The sequence below is a fragment of the Scardinius erythrophthalmus genome, assembly GCF_964197995.2.
Source record: "Scardinius erythrophthalmus genome assembly, chromosome: 20".
Taxonomy (NCBI): domain Eukaryota; kingdom Metazoa; phylum Chordata; class Actinopteri; order Cypriniformes; family Leuciscidae; genus Scardinius; species Scardinius erythrophthalmus.
Window position 1 is genome coordinate 1,684,344 of NC_138240.1, and position 23,637 is coordinate 1,707,980.

At 36.2% G+C, this 23,637-nt stretch overlaps 2 protein-coding genes across 2 annotated transcripts in view; one reads left to right on the plus strand and one right to left on the minus strand.

The window, feature by feature from the left end:
* Positions 1 to 2,213: 2,213 nt before the first annotated feature.
* Positions 2,214 to 9,754, minus strand: dgcr6 (DiGeorge syndrome critical region gene 6). The gene is made up of 6 exons (XM_081349123.1): positions 9,567 to 9,754; positions 8,522 to 8,639; positions 6,354 to 6,514; positions 6,183 to 6,283; positions 5,973 to 6,113; positions 2,214 to 3,407 (listed from the first exon to the last, which is right to left on the minus strand). Exons 2-6 carry the CDS (start codon positions 8,623 to 8,625, stop codon positions 3,327 to 3,329), a joined length of 588 nt encoding a protein of 195 aa, XP_081205249.1. The 5' UTR covers positions 8,626 to 8,639; positions 9,567 to 9,754; the 3' UTR covers positions 2,214 to 3,326.
* Positions 9,755 to 10,506: 752 nt separating this feature from the next.
* rasal1 (RAS protein activator like 1) overlaps positions 10,507 to 23,637 on the plus strand; it is a gene marked incomplete at its 5' end in the record, with an annotated part of 35,886 nt that continues 22,755 nt past the window's right edge. Inside the window, 6 exons of the mRNA XM_081349124.1 lie at positions 10,507 to 10,571; positions 10,730 to 10,786; positions 15,036 to 15,149; positions 16,858 to 16,919; positions 21,693 to 21,822; positions 22,072 to 22,153. Of these exons, the coding sequence (XP_081205250.1) occupies positions 10,507 to 10,571; positions 10,730 to 10,786; positions 15,036 to 15,149; positions 16,858 to 16,919; positions 21,693 to 21,822; positions 22,072 to 22,153 (510 nt within the window). The remainder of the gene's footprint in view (positions 10,572 to 10,729; positions 10,787 to 15,035; positions 15,150 to 16,857; positions 16,920 to 21,692; positions 21,823 to 22,071; positions 22,154 to 23,637) is intronic.

Here is a 23,637-nt window from a genome sequence, read left to right on the forward strand (position 1 = left end):
TCTGCCGCCCATGACTAGCTGGAGCATTTCATTATTACTCTAGGTCTCTGTTGAGAATCCTGAAAAATATAACGTGACAGTTTTCAACACTTATAATAATCAGAAATGTGTCTTGAGCATCAAATCATCATATTAGAGTGATTTCTGAAGGATCATGTGACACTGAAGACTGGAGTAATGATGCTGAACATTCAGCTTTGATCACAGGATATAAATTACACTTTACTGTATATTCACATAGAAAACAGCTACTTTAAATAACAATAATTTTTCATATTTTTTACTGTATTTTTGATCAAATAAATACAGCCTCGGTGAGCAGAAGAGACTTATTTAAAAAAAAAAAAGACAAAATCTTACAGACCCTGAACTTAAGACCAATGACACCACATCCCGTTTCTTATTTAGCTGTTACTCTTATTCTTTGGTATTTATTGTTGCTCATTTCAGTAAACACATTTCGCACAAAAAACAACTGAATCCCCTGCATTTTCACTCCTTTTCAAGCTAAATGTAAAGTATCACCTGCAGTGTTTTTTCTTCTTCTTGCAATAAAAGGTCATAAAGCTCACAAACAGCCATAAATGCTCCGATCATAAAAGGTTTGAAGTGGTCATTTTAAGAGTGCATGTAAAAGTCAGACCTGCAGAAATGTGACAGATTTGAAGCGGTTTATGGACCTTCTAACCTTTTAAGATCTGACAGCTTGGTGATTTTCTTCAACGGGAGGACTTTCATACAGCAAAACCTAAAACAATCCCGAACACTCAGAGGACAGAATACATCGCGAAACGCATTAGGACATTTTGCTAGGTCAGGGTCACACATCTCACAGAAAACACAGATGAAATCTCAGCCGTTTCTCCTAGACAGCATGTGAGATTAAACAGAGAACACATGGAAAGTCTCAGATGTTTCTCCTGAGAAAAAGACCCCAGTAAATCACACATTTATCTGCTCTAGAGTTTCAAAAAAGATCTAGAAAAGAGATGACAAACACGGCAATCAAAAGTTAATCAGTGTTATTTTAACATTGCGATACTACTATAGTTATATTTAGTAGTGGCCAGAAGTGAAAACACAGGGGACAAAGGTTCATCTTCACCCTTTATTCAAATATTATTCAAAATTTGTTTAAGATTTTGTGATCATATTGTTTGGTGCATAGTGCTTGGAGTCGATGAAATATGACAAATTGTGGGACATCATTTTTGACCAAGCTGTCATACAAAGAAATTATGAACACGTGCAAAAACAATAGAGAACCAACGCAATATTAATAACTGATTATGTTTTAGACGATATATGCTTTTTATGTCAGCTTTTTGTTTTTCTGAGCACATTTTTTTTATTTGCATGTAAAAATAAAACCTGCAGCTGTAGTTTGCCTTTTTGCCGAATAATTGTCAAATAAATATTTAAGGTTTAGTGTTTTGGTTTCCTTCATTTTTAAAAATATAAAACATTTTACTCATATTTTGATATATATATATATATATATATATATATATATATATATATATATATATATATACACACACATATGCCATTAAACCATCAAAATAGGAGTAAAATATTTTAAATTATTAAATATAAAGGAAAACAAAACACTAAACCTTGTTAAGTATTTATTGCTGTCCTATTAATTTATTTTATTGCTGATTTAAAAATATAAAATATTTGACTCATATTTTGATGGTTTAATTGCATGCGTGTGTGTGTGTGTATATATATATATATACACAAATATGCATATATATATATATATATATGCATATATATACAAATGTGTATGTATGGAAGTATATATATATATATATATATATATATATATATATATATATATATATATATATATATATATATATATATATATATATATATATACACATACACATTTGTATATATATGCACACACAATTCAACCAAAATATGAGTAAAATATTTTATATTTTTAAATATGAAGGAAAACAAAATACTAAACCTCGTTAAGTATTTATTTGACTATTCTGCAAAAAAGGCAAACTACAGCTTGGTCAAAGTTTATATATATATATATATATATATATATATATATATATATATATATATATATATATATATATATATATATATACATATATATATATATATATACATTTTAGTCAGTTTTTTGTTCATTTTATTAGTTTTTTTAATGTCTATATAATTTTAGTTTTAGTTGTTAAACTTTTGAAAATGTTGAAAATTAAAAAGGTATTTAAATATAGCTGTGAACTCGTGAAGTCTCCTGAATCCTCTGAGATCAGACGTCTGTTTCCAGCCCTGTCATCAAGATCTTCTGTTAGTTTCTGCTGCTGTACTTCAGTTGTGTTTGTGAGGTCTAGTGTGTTTCTTAATGCTGAAAGTGTTGATTTCTGCTTAAGCGATCAATATCAGCAGAAGCTTCTCAGTAAAGATGGATATTGTTGTAGAACAATTTACGGCCTCTAGAGAAAATCCCCACAATAACCAGCAGCAAACACACAGTAAACTAGTAGATACCACTTACTTTCTTAAGCCTGCCTTCCAGAAGCTTCTTCTGAAGGTCATTTATAAATGTTAAAGGACAGTAAGATCACACAACTGTACCTGAGATAGTGTGATCGTGAGATCTTGATTTCTGACGTCCGTATCCCTGTGTTGGCTGTGTTCAGAATGGAAACTAGTACAATAACCTGATTTTCTCATCAATTACCCTGGTGAAAAACAACAAGAAAACAGAAGTCATAAATCATAAGAGTACAGTCAATAAAAGCCAATAAAAGACCATACTCACATGTTGAGTGATAAAACGCCTTCATCTCATTGCCTAAAATCAATGGTTTAAAATTCTCCCAACACATTTAAACACTTTTTCATTAAAGCAAAAAGCAGACGGTCAAGCTTCTGATCTGCAATCAAGCATTCTGATTTAATTATGCAAAGCCTGATCAAAAAATAAATCAACAAACACAGACTGTCATATTTTATTTTTATAATACAGTTGCTTCACAAATAACACAAATCATAACAGAGCACTGAATGTTTGCCAACGACCTTGGATGCAAATCAATTTTATATACATCTACAAAACAATATTTAATGTCAAAAGGAAAGTTCATGTGGGCACTTTTTCAGTCTTGTCCAGGGTCATGTTATTGACCTTTCCAGCCCATCATCATCATAAACGTCAACAAAAAGAGATCCCAACACTTCTGAAGGTCTGACGTCCTACTGTAATCAAATCAGGTGATTCACATTCAGCTGAGAAGCTTGACTGGTGTTGGAGTCTTTCAACACCATCAGAAATCATGCGGTCGAGTCTCTCACGGCAGAGATCCGGAAACAGTCTCTTTCTGCTGCAGCTTCAGGACCAGTTCCAGCAGATTCATCTGCATCATCACCTCCTGCCACACACAGAAAACCGGCTTGGAAAGAGCGAAAGAGTAGGAGTAACCCAGCTAGCAGGGAACGTTCTCAGAACATCAATCAAGGTTCTCTCAAAGTTAAAGGGGTGGTATAATGCCCTTTTCACAAGATGTAAAACAAGTATCTGATGTCCCCAGAGTGTGTGTGTGAAGTTGTAGCTCTAAATACCCCACAGATATTTTTATATAGCATGTTAAAGTTGTCACTTTTTGAGGGTGAGCAAAAACGCACTGTTTTTGTGTCTGTTCCTTTAAATGCAAATGAGCTGCTGCTCCCGGCACAGGGGGAGGAGCTTCGATTACCTCACACACACACACGCACTGAAAATTTCAAAAACTTTTAGCCTTTTATGTTCAAACATAAGTCAGACAATGATGGAGAGACTCAAGAAGAAGAGACAACATGTAGAAGCAACAGGACATTTCTGAATGTTAGTTGATGAATTTATGAAGCTTATGTGTAGTTATCTTCTAGTCATTGATTAGCATATTCTGTCATGATAATCTATAAATCGTGTTCTGGGGGTGGGGTTTATGTAAATTTGAGGGTTGGTGATGTCACTAACCCGGGAGGAATATCCTGTGGTCTCTACCAGCCGTTAGTTGTAGTCCTTAAAAAGCGATTTCTTTAAAAGCAAATATCTCCCTTTGCTTTGAACTTTGAGCGTCGTAACTTTGCAGATGTTGTTTATGATCAAACAGCAACATTACACACTAACTAAAGTTAGAAAAGTCAAATCATAATCAACCACCCCTTTAAGAACAAACATTCTTCAAGTAACATTCATGGAGCGCAACAGTCGGTTCCGGAAGTAAAAACCCCTTTCATTTTCAAACTGATTTTTAACTATAACTAATTAACTCCACTGTGAGCTACAAGGTTGTTACGCGATGGTATTTGCTTCTGTTGAAACCATCTGCCAATATTATTTTTTTAAATGATCATGTGTAACAGTGGAATTTGAGGTGAAAAACTACATTACCCATGATGCTGTACAGAAAATTACACCAATCAAAGTCTAAACAAGCAAACCACGCCAAAATAGCTCCGCCCACTCCCATGAAACACCGCAAAATAATGTTTATATAGATGTAATCAACATTTTTACATGAGTAGTTTTATATTTCTCCATCATTTGTAATTGAATTATGCTGTTCGCAATGCTTCATGGGATTGTAGTCCTTTCCTTCACTAAAGCCGTAAAGTTCACAGTCTTGAACCTTTGTATTTTCGTCAGATTTTTACAAAGTTTTTTGCTTCAAAATCAAAGTTTGAAGAGTTATGATTCACCTCGTAACTGGTTAGCTTGGTTCATGGCTTATAACATTGTTATAACAGCTGTTATAACAAAGATTTTTTTGAAATCCCTATGGGAGAAATTAATGGAAATAAATACTTCTGGAACCAACGCCGCTGAAAAAGCATTGTTGCACTCCACAGAATGTTTGTCTTTAATAAGAATCTAGAATCTGGTCTTTAATAACTTTTGATATGAGGTTTTAGTTGGACGTTCATCTAACGTTTTTTAATCTTACTGCTGGTTTTAAAATATTCAGAGAACATTTAAAAGTATCGTTCTCATAATGTTTGCAAAATACCTTAACGTTCAGAGAACCCTAAACCCAAACTCTCTTTTTTCCATAACTTAGTAAGAGCTAGGGCTGTCACTTTTGAGAAAAATCAAATTAGAACGGATATCAAATATCAAGCAATGTAAATATTCGAATATCTACGAGTAAAATGTAAAATGAAGTTAACGAACAACCTCGATCCATCGCTGAATTTCACTACGCTTCATGAAGAGTTTTTCTTTTGCGTGAAGAAGCCGTTCGCCGGAGATGTGTTAAAGATAGCGGAGTGCATTCATGATTAGGCTAGCGGTATAATAATCATCCCGGCGCCGGGTCTGAGTGAGTAATGTACTCTCTTACCTTTGTTCTTTGATTAACATTAATGACACTTTAAGAGCAGCCGCTGCGGACAGAGACGCAATCTGACACGCGTCCCATTTTCTCACATCTCTACGTTCATTTAAGACTTTATTTAAATCATTTAAGACTGCTCTTATGAGGACACTCGACAAAACGGACATTTGGCATAATTTGTGTGTTATGGTTTGTTCAAGCCCGAAAGAGAACTCGATACTGACACGCGTCTTTCCTGTGGGTCGTGTGTGTGTGTGTGTGTGTGTGATAGTCAGGAATTACAGCGCGGACTCTTTAGTCTTGTCATTATCATCCATTTTCAAAACAAGCTGGCTATTGGCTATAATTCGCTTGATTTGGTCATGGGCCAACGCTACAATACGTTTAGAGCGGCCGCTACTGGATGAGATGGCAAACAATAAAATAAAAAGCAAACGGTCTAATCATAGACTGTAAAAAAAATGCGCAAAACATGGCACTTTAAAAACCAGATATATTCGGATATTTCACGTCATGTTTGAATGCATATTCGAATATCGAAAAAAAAGTGACAGCCCTAGTAAGAACATTAGCAAAACACTCTTAGAAGATGTTTTTGTTTGCTGTGAAGAGCTTGACCTGCGGGTTGGTGGTGATGTAGAAACCCGGTACGCCTGCTTTCTCCAGCGTGTTCTGTTGATCCAGAACCTTCTGATCCATTTCAGCCACGATCTTCTCATCCATCATCCTCTGCTCATCTTTCACTCGCTGATCGAGAGCCTGAAACGGTGACGGTCAGGCAGTGTTCGCTGTAGGACTCGATAAAAACACACCAACGGTCCATCTTACCTCATTTTCGGCTCGCTGATTGGTTTTCATAACGGCCAAATTATGAGACTTGCACGCTTGCAGAGCCTGTTTGTGTTTCCGAACCAAATCCTGCTTGAGCGCTGAAACAGAAAGATACACAAATCACACACTCCTTGTTTTCAGTATGGCCTGAAACACTCTCACACACACCTCTGTGTTCGCTGTGTAGTTTCTGTCTCTGGTTATAGAGGTTTTTCTCCGTCAGATGTTGAATGTCCAGCAGCCCTTGCACTATTTCATACACCGTCCCGTCGATGAGCGCTTGAGCCAGATCACTGAGCGTGGTGTACGACAGACGCTGCTGAAACGAGCTGAAACAAACACACTTATTACTCCACTTACAAGAGCAGACATGGTAGAAAGTGTTTAGTCTGCCAAAGGATCGATAAACATTATATTTTTTATATATATGTGTTGATTTGTAAAAGGGGAACTACCAAATCTGTTAAAGGGGTGGTTGATTATGATTTGACTTTTCTAACTTTAGTTAGTGTGTAATGCTGCTGTTTGATCATAAACAACATCTGCAAAGTTACGACGCTCAAAGTTCAGAGCAAAGGGAGATATTTGCTTTTACAGAAATCGCTTTTTAAGGACTACAACAAACGGCTGGTAGAGACTACAGTGAGCTTCTTCAGGGGTTAGTGACATCACAAACCCTAAAATTTACATAAACCCCGCCCCCGGAACACGATTCATAGATTATCAAGACAGAATATGCTAATCAATGACTAGAAGATAACTACACATCAGCTTCATAAATTCATCATCTAACCATTCAGAAATGTCCTGTTGCTTCTACATGGTGTCACTTCTTCTTGAGTCTCTCCATCATTGTCTGACCCCGGTTTGAACATAAAAGGCTAAAAGTTTTAGAAATTTTCAATGCATGTGTGTGTGAGGTAATCGAAGCTCCGCCCCTGCGCCGGGAGTAGCAGCTCATTTGCATTTAAAGGAACAGACACAAAACACTGTGTTTTTGCTCACCCTCAAAAAGTGACAACTTTAACATGCTGTATAAAAATATCTGTGGGGTATTTTGAGCTGAAACTTCACACACACACTCTGGGGACATCAGAGACTTACTTTACATCTTATGAAAAGGGCATTATACCACCCCGTTAATGGACATTAGTATTCGAGTATTATTAAATTGTCAAACAGACTGTTTCACATTTTTTTGAACACTGATCTGGTGTGGTGTGATCTGGTGTGGTGTGAACTGGTGTGGTGTGAACTGGTGTGATCTGATCTGGTGGTGTGGTGTGATCTGGTGTGGTGTGATCTGGTGTGGTGTGATCTGGTGTGGTGTGATCTGGTGTGGTGTGAACTGGTGTGGTGTGAACTGGTGTGGTGTGGTGTGATCTGGTGTGGTGTGATCTGGTGTGGTGTGATCTGGTGTGGTGTGATCTGGTGTGGTGTGATCTGGTGTGGTGTGATCTGGTGTGGTGTGAACTGGTGTGGTGTGAACTGGTGTGGTGTGGTGTGATCTGGTGTGGTGTGATCTGGTGTGGTGTGATCTGGTGTGGTGTGATCTGGTGTGGTGTGATCTGGTGTGGTGTGAACTGGTGTGGTGTGAACTGGTGTGGTGTGGTGTGATCTGGTGTGGTGTGAACTGGTGTGGTGTGAACTGGTGTGGTGTGGTGTGATCTGGTGTGGTGTGATCTGGTGTGGTGTGATCTGGTGTGGTGTGATCTGGTGTGGTGTGATCTGGTGTGGTGTGATCTGGTGTGGTGTGATCTGGTGTGGTGTGAACTGGTGTGGTGTGGTGTGATCTGGTGTGGTGTGATCTGGTGTGGTGTGATCTGGTGTGGTGTGAACTGGTGTGGTGTGAACTGGTGTGGTGTGGTGTGATCTGGTGTGGTGTGATCTGGTGTGGTGTGATCTGGTGTGGTGTGATCTGGTGTGGTGTGAACTGGTGTGGTGTGAACTGGTGTGGTGTGGTGTGATCTGGTGTGGTGTGAACTGGTGTGGTGTGAACTGGTGTGGTGTAAACTGGTGTGGTGTGAACTGGTGTGGTGTGATCTGGTGTGGTGTGATCTGGTGTGGTGTGAACTGGTGTGGTGTGGTGTGGTGTGATCTGGTGTGGTGTTAACTGGTGTGGTGTGAACTGGTGTGGTGTGAACTGGTGTGGTGTAAACTGGTGTGGTGTGAACTGGTGTGGTGTGAACTGGTGTGGTGTGATCTGGTGTGGTGTGAACTGGTGTGGTGTGAACTGGTGTGGTGTGAACTGGTGTGGTGTGATCTGGTGTGGTGTGATCTGGTGTGGTGTGATCTGATCTGGTCTGGTGTGAACTGGTGTGGTGTGATGTCTGTACCTGGGCAGGTCCTTCACGAGCGCCTGCAGCTCTGACAGCAGGTAATAGTGTCTCTCTTGTTGTCTGGCAGCATCAGACTGATCATCACTGCAGTACGTGTCCATCACACATTCAGCCCCTGTGGGAAGGAGAAAAGAGCTCATTATAAATCAATACATCTGACGGGATGAGTCACACTCACAATCAGAATGAGCTTCATTCGCAAAGTGAAAACACACAAGGAATTAGTTGTGTTTATTCAGAATCTCTGAGTACATACATACATATATGACATTAATATGAAGAACATTTAAATAGGACTAAGAAAGAAAATAATAATAATACTAAAGTGGTACACATCTGGAGCAGAAAACCTATGTACAGATTTGTGCGTTATGTACTGTATATACAGCTGTATAAATACAAATATGTACATATGTATGCTTTTACTCAGTGTTGTTATCTTTAACTAACACTGAAATTATTAAAATTGTTTTCGCTGACTGAAATAAAGCTAAAGCAAAATAAAAGAAGAAAATCAAGATTTTGAAGAAAAAACATTAAAAACATCACATTTTAAAAACCTAGTAAAATGAACAAACACACATAACAAAATTACTTAAACTTACACTAAAAATAAATAAAACGAAAATATAAAATAAAATCTAATATACTTACAATATAAATAAAACTACAATAACACTGGTCGTAGCTGAATTAAGTAACTTGGCAACTGTAAACACACTACATTTAAGACTTAAATTGTTATTATTGAGATTAAATATAAGTATTGACTGTAGTAGATAAAATAAAGATTAACATCTAAATAAATACATATTACCAAAATATGCCTAGAAAGTAGTAGAAATTGAATATGAAGTCTTAAGCAAATGCAATAAGGAGGATAATCGAACATAGATAGTTTAGCTTATATACTGACTGCAAATAAAAATATGAAATCAATATGAATTATGTATTCACCGTTTGTTTCTTTTCAGACTCTGATGGCTTTAAAGAACTGCATCATCTCATTACTAAAAGAGATAAAACTGAACGAAACTCTTACCCGCTTTATGTTTCAAGTCCCAGAGACGTAAAGATGAATGTTTAAGGTGTGTCGAGTTTAAATACAAATACAAACTTTCACTGAATGTACAGCATGCTTATATTAGAGATTCAAGTGAAGATGATGATGATTGTTTTGAAATGTGTGTGTGGAGGTTAGCGCATGCGCAGCAGCGTCGTCCTGAGGTCCTTCAGCACGCAGGGCTGCCCTTTTATATGCCTTAGAGTTTTAAATAATAATTTACTATTTTAAACATAGACAATGATACAAAATAAGATTATTTTTTTGTGTATATATATATATATATATACTAATAATTATTATTTCTTATTGTAGGCTACTCGTTTTATCGCATTCATAATTTTCCTTTTCTTTCTCAAAACACGTTTCCCACGGGTTTTCCCCTCTTACTGTTGTTTTTAATCACTGTTCTAAATGTTTTAATTTAATTTAATTTCATTTGTGTAATGTTTAATTGCGCTGTGCGCCGCTCACCAGCAGATGTCGCTGTTCCCTCAGTTTCTCATCAGCATCACTGAAGTCTCCTCATCATCATCTCATCATCATCCGAGAACAGAGTCAGAAGCATCACGACTCGCGCGCTGTAACATCGAGACTAATGCATGTAGATAATATAATGACTTCAGAAAATGCATAAACTGATGGGCTCAAGATGAATGACACGAATATGGAGTTACGCGTGGATGGATTGGACAGATGAAGCCACTCCAGCGTTGATCTGAACAAATCATCACCTGACCATCATGATTTAGGTATTCTACAGAAGATAGAAGGGTTTTCTTTTTTCTTTTAGTGCCGTTATGATTTAATTAGCAGAACTTATGTTATGAATTCCTCGTTTAGATGTGCAGTGCTGATGTTTGAGCGTCTCTAATCCAGCATCCCTGCAGATCTTCAGTGACATGAAGCTCCTGCGATCATGGCCACAAACACTTCTCTGTACTTTCGCATCGTCGAGGGACGAAATCTGCCTGCAAAAGATGTGTAAGTTCTCGCAAAACAACTCGGCTTGTCTGAAAGGTGTTGCATGAGAGTCATGCTGCTGATCCGATTATGATCTCAAGTGTTTGATCTGGAGTTATAATGCTGTTGACATGATGAGGATGAGGATGATGATGATGGTGTTGTGTGTTTTTGTCCAGTTCTGGAACCAGTGACCCGTACTGCATCGTCAAAGTTGACAATGAGGTCGTGGCCAGGTGAGTGACACATTCTTACCTGTGTGTGTACTTAATATAGAAGTGCTGTCAGCCTTTCAATTCGATTAATCACATCTAACATAAAAGTTTGTGTGTGTATATATATATATGTGTGTGTGTGTGTGTGTGTGTGTGTGTGTGTGTGTGTATAAATCAGTTGATATTTGACTGGTTTTGTCCGTCCTTCTGTTAGACTGTCTCACACATGAATTATGTTGAATATCTGTCAGCTGTTAAATTTAACTACAAAATTAGATAATACTAGTTTAGCTCAACCAATCACCAAGCAATGCTTCATTTTGTTCAGTCTGTGTGTAAAAAGGTTGCAATGTTAAAGAAATACAATTAAAGCTACACTGTGTAGTGTAATTACACCCAAATTGTTATAAATTTTACTGGTAGTCACTGTATGAAGAATATTTGGGTATAATATGTCACGGTTTACTCTAGTTTTGCTCTCCTCTCTTGTAAATGAACTATAGTGTCCTGCACACACTAGTAAAATAATCTGGTGTCTGAATTATTTTTGGTTTGACTGTATATGTTTATGGATATACACACACACACACACACGGGTTTAAAATTAACACTTGCCAAGCGCCAAATGCGAGTAAAATTCAGTGTTGGTTAGTATATGAAACGGTGTCACTCGCCAGTTGGCCGGTAACATTTTCATGAATTCTAGCAATGCATGAATGTGAACAAACATGAGCGACGCTCGGGACAGTTGACGGATGCATCGTCACGAATGTTTAAGCCCTGCCAATTTAAATATTCAAGCGCAAGAAGTTGCGCTGTGTGGAAAGTTTAGTGTGCGCAAACATACGATGCGACCGCCCAGAAAAGCCGCGAAAACTAAACTGAGTCTTCTTTCAGTTGAGCGGACAAATTCACGCAAAATTATGTTAAAAATAGCGATATCCTAGTAATAATATTCGGTTATGTCTTAAGTGAACGCAAACAGTTGAGAAAGTAAACGCATGTGTATCAGTATCATTATATACACTCACCTAAAGGATTATTAGGAACACCATACTAATACTGTGTTTGACCCCCTTTCGCCTTCAGAACTGCCTTAATTCTATGTGGCATTGATTCAACAAGGTGCTGAAAGCATTCTTTAGAAATGTTGGCCCATATTGATAGGATAGCATCTTGCAGTTGATGAAGATTTGTGGGATGCACATCCAGGGCACGAAGCTCCCGTTCCACCACATCCCAAAGATGCTCTATTGGGTTGAGATCTGGTGACTGTGAGGGCCATTTTAGTACAGTGAACGCATTGTCATGTTCAAGAAACCAATTTGAAATGATTCGAGCTTTGTGACATGGTGCATTATCCTGCTGGAAGTAGCCATCAGAGGATGGGTACATGGTGGTCATAAAGGGATGGACATGGTCAGAAACAATGCTCAGGTAGGCCGTGGCATTTAAACGATGACCAATTGGCACTAAGGGGCCTAAAGTGTGCCAAGAAAACATCCCCCAGACCATTACACCACCACCACCAGCCTGCACAGTGGTAACAAGGCATGATGGATCCATGCTCTCATCTGTTTTCGCCAAATTCTGACTCTACCATCTGAATGTCTCAACAGAAATCGAGACTCATCAGACCAGGCAACATTTTTCCAGTCTTCAACTGTCCAATTTTGGTGAGCTCGTGCAAATTGTAGCCTCTTTTTCCTATTTGTAGTGGAGATGAGTGGTACCCAGTGGGGTCTTCTGCTGTTGTAGCCCATCCGCCTCAAGGTTGTGCGTGTTGTGGCTTCACAAATGCTTTGCTGCATACCTCGGTTGTAACGAGTGGTTATTTCAGTCAAAGTTGCTCTTCTATCAGCTTGAATCAGTCGGCCCATTCTCCTCTGACCTCTAGCATCAACAAGGCATTTTCGGCCACAGGACTGCCGCATACTGGATGTTTTTCCCTTTTCACACCATTCTTTGTAAACCCTAGAAATGGTTGTGCGTGAAAATCCCAGTAACTGAGCAGATTGTGAAATACTCAGACCGGCCCGTCTGGCACCAGCAACCATGCCACGCTCAAAATTGCTTAAATCACCTTTCTTTCCCATTCTGACATTCAGTTTGGAGTTCAAGAGATTGTCTTGACCAGGACCACACCCCTAAATGCATTGAAGCAACTGCCATGTGATTGGTTGATTAGATACGTTGCATTAATGAGAAATTGAACAGGTGTTCCTAATAATCCTTTAGGTGAGTGTAGACCCCTTTCCAGTTGTGGGCGGAGCTTAGCTGGAGGCAGAAAGATTCCCCTGGCCGCTTCACTAACGCTAGTTTGCAAGTTTTGTTAGCTTGTTTTTTAACAATGACTGGAGAAAATCAGATTTTATCTTAATGTGCAAGGTCACTCACTGTCCAGGACCGTGATTGTTATTTGCAAAAGTTCATTTTAACGGACAAAACCAGATTGTCCAACCCATACACGCTCATTCAATGGATGGACGATCTGACAGGATTAACGTTAACACTACCTCGATTGAGTGGCCTGACTTCTACACCGACCCGATAGAGAAACTGAGCGTAAAGAGAAACTGAGGGCATATAAATCTTTAGATGCCTATAACTGTGTGCTGAATGGTCACGTACAAGACTTGTGTTGTGTGGTACGATCCACAGTTCTGCCTAGCCAGCGCCAAGAAGACGACCATGTAAAGAGTGACATTACAGTGCAATTTTAATGATGTGAATATTTTCTAGAAATAAAAATTCCAGATACAGCCAAATTCTTTTTTTAACTATGTATTTGATTATTTTTTCTTACCAGGTTCTTCAAAAAGTTGTCACAATCCAACATAACAATGTAGTCTATACAATCATAGATGATTCACAAATAATCACAATAGTTTCGAAAACATTATGCGATAAAATTTTAAATTGGAGCCTGTACTCCGTCGATTCTTGCACCCAACAACACAACAAGATGACATTTAATTATAATAATAATATTTTAAGCTCCTTATTATGTAGCCGAATCTGTGCTGGTTTGTATTGACCGCCTCCAGTTTTCCCTTTGTTTTCCGCCGTGACGTAACTGTGACGTCGGCACAAAAGGGGTCTATTAGATCTGTGCATTCGCTCTTAAAGTGACAGCAGCCTAATATTCCTGCCGTCTGCGTTTATAATGTTAATCAAACAAAGAAAAACAAATCTCCACCACTCTTGTCTGAATAACCTTTGTAACTTTAATAAGAATTAATTAATAAGGATGTTTAATTTACAGTGAGTGGTATATTACATTTGCATACTTTATGAAATTTCTGTACGTGAAAACCACTGTCAGATATACCGGAAAAGCACAGTTTATTTCATTTGTATCTTTGTTATATTGTATTTATTTGTGCTTTTGCTTGTAATTTGATGATTTGTTCTTATTGAATTACTGATGGGTTACTTGTCTTTAATAATTTTTTACATTTATATTAGTTAGTCTAGTAGTTCTAGCTGTGGTATCGAAAGTGGAATAGAGTATTGTGAATTTTGGTGTCATTACTTGCAAAAACAGTTTTATGGCCTCTAAAGAATATTTATGGCAGGGAAGTTTTAAGTCACCGGATATATATATATATAAACACACACACACACACACAGCATTTTAAACTGACAGGAAGAACTAACACCAAGTGCTGTTTATAGATATACAGATGCAAGTTTAGTCGTCATTTATATAGCTAGATGTGTACATGTGTGTGAAAGTGCATAAGCCACATCTCTAAACACATTCATATTGCATTTGTCACTATTTTGCATGATCGATTAACCATCGTAATCATTGATTGCTTGCATGGTGATTAATTGTGCCGATCACGCTGTTGTTATTGATCTAATTGATCGACCACAGTTGGACACTAATGCAAATGATGAAAGCATTAATGCACGTTACATCATTAGCTGGTTACCACGGAGAACTACATAATTGCAACAACAAAAAAAGATTGCGCGTGAGGTTGTGTGTTGCGTTGCTTCCACATGCTGTATTGTGAGAGTTTCCTGAACAGCACACCTGGTGTGGCGCATATTTAAAAAGCTTTGTGTCTTTTGAAATGGAAATGCTCAGGCCTCCCTTTGAGAAATTGGGTGAACTGATTGATTGTTTTCCATCGTCGTCACTTATGGCCATTTAAATTGTTCTCTGTATCCAGGCAGATTGTAATTCAGGCTCTAATACATATACATGTATGAAACTAATGACGCTGAGCGTTTGCTGTGTTTTCTGTGTCCCGTCCAGAACTGCGACCGTCTGGAAGAACTTGAATCCGTTCTGGGGGGAAGAATACACCCTTCACCTGCCAACGGGCTTCCATACGCTCACCTTTTACGTCATGGATGAAGACACTATTAGGTAACAAACGTGTAAAAGCTCACGTGTGTGTCCAGAACGCATGAGGTTCGATGAGTAAACGAGCATCTGATGGACGGCTCTGCTCTTGTTTGCGTTGTGGAGACCCGTCTGCCCACTAACACACACGACGCAGTGCTTATAAATGAACACACTCACAATCACAGCAGAACATTTGCACGCACAAACACACAGATGGAGTGATGACCACAGCTCTGGTCTGTTCAGTTCTCCTCACAGCGAAAACATGACGTTCTTCCGTTCTGTTTCTGTCTCGTTTTCCAGCACAAATATTCAAACATTCCTAAATCAAGAGACATTTACTGGAGAAGAAGCAAAATGAGTGAAGATGTTAAGTTTTGCTTTCTGAAAAATGTATCAAATTTATGCTTAAAACAAGAACAGATATCTATGACAGCTTTGTTTCCGCCACAGAATAAAAAATAAAAAGGTAATTGCGACTTTTTATCTCGTAATTCTGACTTTATAACGCGCAATTGGGAGATAAAAAGTCAGAATTGCATGATATAAACTCGCAATTGAGTGTTATTAAGTCAAAATTGTGAGTTTATATCATACAATTCTGACTTTATATCTCGCAATTCTGAGAAATAAAGTCGCAATTGTATGATAAAAAGTCGCAAGTATCTTTTAAAATGTTTTATTGTGTGGTGGAAACAAGCTTTCATAGATATCTGTGAGGTCAGAAAAATAATCTTGTTTAAATTAAGCTTTTTTTTGACACCATTGGCAGATATTTGTTCTTATTCAGCAATATTATTGATCTGCCTTACTTAAGGTGGATGATGACGCGATTTTCTTCTAGAAACAAACTTTGTTGTATTATTTTCATGTTATCAATGTGAAGCTGCTTTGATACAATCTGTATTGTAAAAAGCGCTATATAAATAAAGGTGACTTGACTTGACTTCATTGCTTCTCCAGTAAATATATCTTGATTTAAGAATGTTTTAGATATTTGTGCTGGGAAACAGAACAGAAACACTGAGGTGTTTCATTCACTCTTAAAAATAAAGGTTATTATTATTATTATTAAGGTTTAAGAAACTTTAACATCCATGGAATCTCTCCATTGCACCGAAGCTTCTTATAGTGGACAAGGTTCTTTAGTTTAGATTATTAAAATGGTTCTTTTAAGATCTGTTCACCGAAAGGTTCTTTGTGGAACCAGAAATGGTTCTTCTTTGGCATCACTGAAAAAAAAAAACTTTTGGAACCTTTATTTTAAGAGTGTTTCATTGTATCACTCTTAGAAGAAAAAGTTCTAAATGGAACCTTGAAAGGTTCCGTCAGGCGCTTCATATATAGAACATTTCATGGGTTCCCATCATGGGATCATTTGATGGATTTAGTATAAATTAATTAATTTTGTTATAGTTTTATTTATTATTATTATTGAATTTGATGAATTAAGCAGCTCATAGATATACTTTATCACTAGAAATAACTGAAGTAACCCACTAAACATGAAAGTATTAGGCAATCATTTAAGACATTTCTGTTTTTTGGCATAAAGGGTTCTTTATAATGAACAGAATCTCATTGAACCTTTTTTAAAAGTGTAGATCTGTCTGTTTATTTCGTTTTCATTATGTCTGTCTGTGAATCTGAACGAGCTGATGGTCATGATGGTTTGATATGGAAACGTCTGATCATTAATACGCATCTCATGTTGTGTTTCATGCCACAGTCATGATGATGTCATTGGTAAAATCTCCCTGAGTAAAGATGTGATCGCTGCTCAACACAAAGGTAAGCGTGTCTGATGACTGCCAAGATACATATATATATATATTCATGTCACTTTCCTTATTTCTGACCTTTACAGTTTTATGAGACATAAATCTGTTTTGGGAATGTTGTTTTCTTGCCTTGTATCACTTTTTCTTTTCTTTTTTAATATGGGATTTTTCTACTTGGAATAACAAGTGTACAGAAAACAGACCCATTCGACGCAAATAAAAATTCAGATTATTTCCTCAATTAGCAAAACCTAAACACATTGCATGTAAGAAACCTGTAAAATAAAGCCCGGCAATAAAGTAAAATGAGAACAGAATAACACATTAAAAGATAATTTGGAGAGAAAATAAAATATTTAAAATGTACATATTTAAAAACATATATTTTAAAAGATAATTAAAAAAATAAAGAATAAAAAAATTAAATACACACACACACACACACATATATATATATATATATATTAAAAATATAAAAAAGAAAAACTATATATATATATTTTTTTTTATATTTCTTTTTTTTTTTTTTTTTTTTATTCTGTATCAAAAATTATAAGGAAATGCCAGTACTTTGTTTAGGCTTGGTTTGTAGGGAATTCCAAACCTGCGCACATATATTCAAACGCACGTAACTATAGAACCAGTTCTTAATGCGCATGTGACCGCCATCAGCGTTTCTCACAGGTTCGTGTTTAAAGTCTGTGTAGAGAGAATGGTGTCGTCTTAGCGGCCCCTAATTTAATATCAAATGATTGTTGCCACGGAAGCGAATCAATCAAAACTAACTTTAGCTGGAAAATAACTTTATTAAAGAACCACTATAAAGCCAAAACAATCTCTGTTACCTTAAATTATACGTTTATCTCTGTAAAGCTGCTTTGAAACAATCTACATTGTTAAAAGCGCTATATAAATGAAGATGACTTGACTTGACTTGATATATATATATATTTTTTCTTATATTTATATTTTTATATTTTTATTTATATATATATATATAAATAAAAATAAATTAAAAATATTAAAAATAAAAACTATGTATATTTTTTTTTTATAAAAATTATACAAAAATGATTACAAAAATAAAGAATAAAAAAATTAAATACATATATATATAGTTTTTATTTTTTATATTTTTATTTTATTTTTAATAAATTTATATTTTTATATATATATATATATATATATATATAAAATATAAAAAATAAAAACTATATATATATATTTTTATATTTTTTTTTCTTATATTTATATTTTTATATTTTTATATATATATATATAATATATATATATATACAAATATAAATATATATATAAATAAAAATAAAATACAAATATTAAAAATAAAAACTATATATATATATTTATAAAAATTATACAAAAATGATTACAAAAATAAAGAATAAAAAAATTAAATACATATATATATATAGTTTTTATTTTTTATATTTTTATTTTATTTTTAATAAATGTATATATATATATATATATATATTTTTTTTTTTTTTTCTTCCTTTTTTGTCATTATCTTTTAATATATATGTTTTTAAATAATTTTTTTCCCTTCCAAATTATCTTTTAATGTGTTATTCTGTTCTCATTTTACTTTATTGCCGGGCTTTATTTTACAGGTTTCTTACATGCAATGTGTTTAGGTTTTGTTAATTGAGGAAATAATCTAAATTTTAATTTGTGTCGAATGGGTCTGTTTTCTGTACACTTGTTATTCCAAGTAGAAAAATCCAATATAAAAAAAAAGAAAAAAGAAAAGAAAAAAGTGATACAAGGCAAGAAAACAACATACCCAAAACAGATTTATGTCTCATAATACTATATATATAATCTATATATATATATATATATATATATATATATATATATATCCAGAAAAGGGATCTATAAAATCAGCCAGAACTTTATCTAAGAAGGGGTGCCATACCTTATCAAATATATACAGTGAAAATGATTCTTTGTTATTTTGTGTTTCTTCTATGATTTATTCAGAACGCTGGTTAGATATTTCCTAGAACTGATTTGCATTCATCCTCCAGACATACAAAATTAAATAGATCTCACTTCTCATTTCTTTAAAAATAAATCATTTTGAAGAGATACTTCTTAAAAGTTCAGCGCCAGCTGTCATTTCTAAAAATATGATTTTTGCAAAACAAAATTCTTCAAGAGAGAAGGGAAGTGAAGTCCCAAAAGCATCTAAATGTAAAGAGCAACAGGAAGTGACTGCATAAAACACATTTAAATTCATGCATTCAAATCTGTTGATATACTATCATAGTTTACTGTTTTATTTTTCATTAGAAATAAAACCACAGAAACTGAAATAATTGGACACAATCTTGTTGTGTTGTTCACTGAACACTAAAACATGAGCTATGAAAGTGAACGCGGGGTTTAAAACCACCGTGATTATTTCGTCCACCTTCGTCCTGCAGTAATTCCCTCATGCTGTTCTCAGCTGGAACGGAGGAGTTGTTAGTTATTATAGGCGCACACATGATGTATTAGCGAGCACGCCACCCCACAGTGGGTTTCATGTCTTCCCAGCATGCACTTGCCCTGCATGAATCACTGCAGCCTGTCAAGCCTGACTCACCCCTCACCCACAGGATCATGGGAAGCGTTCGGCTCTGTAAAACTCTCAGATGAGGGATTTATTGTAACTGTAAACTCAAACTGTACTGGTTTAATATGATGATCACATCAGCATACATCCGTTTTTGCTGGTATACTGTGCATGATTACGTGAATTTTATGTATGCATGTTTGCAAACACTCAAACGACATACCGTGTTTGCTACAATAATACAGCCAAGAGTGCAAACACACTGTGGGCTCTATCTCACACCCAGCGCAACTGACTTTGTACAGCGACGCATGTGTCATTCCTATTCTGCACCGGCGCACAGCGGACTCTTCCCTCCACAGACGCACGTCGGTTAACTAGGGAATGAACTTGCGCTCCCGGGGGCGGTTCAGCGAAAAGAGGAGGCGTGTTCCGGCGCAAACGTTCCCTGGTGCTATTTTGCAGTTTCAGAAAACAATTGCGCCACTGACCAGGAGAAACCTCGTCTAAAGTCAGCGGCGCGTTCAGATGCTGTTTTAAGGGCGCATGCTTGGCCATAATGTAGCGTGAGCACAACGCACACACACTTTGATTCTCTCATCTACACAGAAGCAGTTTTCATTTTTAGAAAACCATACATTGTTACAAGGAAAAATATTACCACACGAGGGAAATCATTGTGGTGTCCATGAAGATGTGAAAAATAGGCATAAATCTAGCTTACACATTTACCCAAATTATCATACGCCTGTTTAACCGAAGCTAATCTGGGTGTGTTTCTCCATCCCCAATGTCACTTCTCTGTGTTTTACGGCCCTGACGAGAACGTCGGTCTCCTCGGCTGTGAACCGCTCCTGGCAAATCCGCCGTTATAATAGCAATCCGCCATGGAACAAGCGCTCCTGCTCTTAAAGGGAATGTGAGATGACGCTCTGATTGGTTTATTTCACGTTACGCCCAAACCACACCTATGAGTAATGAAGCGACTTCAGACCAACACATTTTAGATTTGCGTCGGGCGCAAGAGTCATTTATCCCGCTGGTATAATAGCAACAGCGCCCGAGACCCGCCCACAAAGCTACTTGCGTTTCGCGTTTGATACTTGCGTTTGTATCCCACAATGCAATATGCACGACTTGACCTTCCATTTCCAGTGTGACAAATGAACTGCGAGTGATGTCACTGTTTTAATATTTTTTTATCATACTTATTGCAAAACAGTTAACATCTTTAACATCATCCTCTTAAATGTGACAAAAATGGGTTTACTGTATGCAGAACCTTTTTAAAATAATAAATCAAACCAATAAATCACTTCATGAATTCTGAATACTGCTTTTATATAAAATGCAAAAGAGCATGCCGTATGCACTGATTAATGTTCAAACATAGTGTGCTTCATTAACCTTACAAGACAAGACTGCATGTTTAATTCTGCGAGTGGCATACATAAAGTCTTAAAGTTATCATCTCAGAAATATTATTTATTACATATGAGATTAAATATTTTGCATTTTTAACTCAATATAAAATATTTTGCATTTTTTATTCAATATAAAGTAATGGTTATTATAGTTAACTAAAACTAAAGCCTTTACTTAAAATAAAATAAATGTTAACGGAAATAAAATATTTAAAAGCAACATTTTAATAAATATATAGACATATTAAAAATATTTATGACAAAATGTTTATGTTTTGACAAAAACAACAACATTACAAAAACTTAACCTAAAATCAAAAAAACAATTTAAAATATTAAATCTTTAATGCAATATAAAATGAGTCAAGATGTTAAAATTCACAGGTTATTATACTTAACTACAACTTAAACCATATAGACAGATAAATTAAACTAAACTAATTATTAACTATTAACTAATTATTATTAACAGTAGTAAATGAAAACAGAAAAAAAACTAATTCTAAATATATAAAAATATATAATAGTATATCTCAGTGATGCTAAAATAACACTGATTCACTGTTGATATTACTTGACATTTGTCACACCAGGAAAAGGAAGGTTTGCATTGCATTGTGGGATAGGCCTACAGTACCTGCAGTACATTCAGGCTGTATACGGCACATTTTGGCAGTTCATTTGTGTTCAGTTCACAATATAAATACTGTACACTGAATACAAATAATAGTGTGCTTTGAGAATAAGTGAAAGCTCAGAATGTAAACCGCTCCTGCAGGCTTGGATAACTGGCTGAATCTGAGCCGTGTGGATCCAGACGAGGAGGTTCAGGGTGAGATTCATCTGGATCTGGAGCTTCACCGAGACGCTCAGAGAACCGTCCTGCACTGTCACGTCATCGAGGCTCGGTGAGGAGCGTTACTTTCCTTTCACTCATCCCACGCTTTCTGCATCTCTAGCTTTCTAATAAACCTGCCATTGTATATCACAAATATTGTTGGCACTGTGACAGATTGCTTTTGTCACTCTATTGTAAAGCATCGGCTGAATGCACACATGTAAATGTTTTCAGTTGTATTTAAGCATCAGCTCTTTCTCCTAAATTTCTATTAATCTTTCACAAAGCTTATTATCGTGTGTGTTTGTGTTGGTTTCAGAGATTTGGCTCCTCGTGATATTTCTGGTACCTCTGATCCGTTCACCAGAATCATCTACAACAACCTGAGCGCTGAGACATCGGTGAGAGGACGAGTTTTCATCTATACACTCATCAGAGCGTCTCGAGCTGCAGAACAGACATAAAACATCATTAAAACACCATGAAAGTGGCTCATTCACACTTCTGTCTCCTGAAATCATCTGATGATCTCTGGATATGAGGAACAGACCTCAATTTAAGTCACTATTAAAGATAAAAAAGCTGAAGCTTATGTTCAAATCTAAAACATTCACAACAATATATTAACATGAATATAAAATAATAATAATTTGTATTATTTTACTATGATGAGTATTCTTATTACTAAATACAAATATCAAACAATATAAGAAATACTACTGTTGTAATATTTCACTGTAAAAAAATAGTATTTAAAGCTGCAGTCTGTAACTTTTTGGGGTTAAAAATGATCCAAAATAAATGTTTGAGCAAGTTCATAACCAGCCAGTGTTCAGACCTCTCTGCTTGCCGTAGCTCGATTCAAAACGGTGAGCTTGTGATAATGTTTTTAACTCCAGTGGTACTGGTGGATTTCCACGGTAAATTCGAGCATGTCTTTGCGTCATTACGTCACATCTGTCCACATAAAGAAGAGTCTCGGCTAGTCGGCGATGAGTGTGAGGATGTTGGAGGTGGAGATTTATAGCCTTTTCTCACAGCACTTGATATAATTAAACTTAGAAATTTGATGGCAGATCCAGAAAGGTTCAAACGACAATCACCAGCTGGAGATTCACCCGCTGTAAAGCGCAAAAGACTTCAGACTTCGGAGAAAAAAAGAGACTGCAACCGGCTCATGCGGAAACAAGGATAATATCGGAAAGGCATTAAATGTAGTCACGCAATGCTGATGTTGTTAACATTAACAATTTGAGAACAAAGTATAATTTGCACGGTTTGACGTGATATGATAAGCGATTGTTAGATTTAATCAGCGCGATTTACTGCAATGGTTTTTCCCCCTTAGTTGGTCAGAACAAAAGTGGACTTGCTTGTTCAGAACATTTCCAAGTGAAAACTCTTATGTTGGTCATACTTCCAAAAAGTAGAATCTGTGATTGCGAATGCCAGGACCACACCGGCGCGACTGACAGCCACACATTCTCCTCAAAACATTGTGTTCATCCGCGCTGTGCCGAGCCGAGACACAACCCACGTAAAGTTGATAATTCCGCGAATCACTGCAATTGCAGATTTCGAACAGAGATGGCGACAAAGAGGAAAAACTACGGACTGCAAAAAAAATAATAATAATAATAATATGAAATATTAATAAAAATGAATAATAAAAATGAAAAATATATAAAAAATTAAAATAATTGAGTGCTACAGTAAAATTACAATATTTATGTCTCCATTATGTTGCACCATTGAGCTTTTATATTAGCAGAAAACTGCAGGGAGCCCTTAAAGCCTCTCTTTTGTTAATAACAGCCAGTTTATACATGTTTCTCATTACTACAGTAGTTGATGAAGATGGTCGGTGCATGTTGCGTTTTCAAAT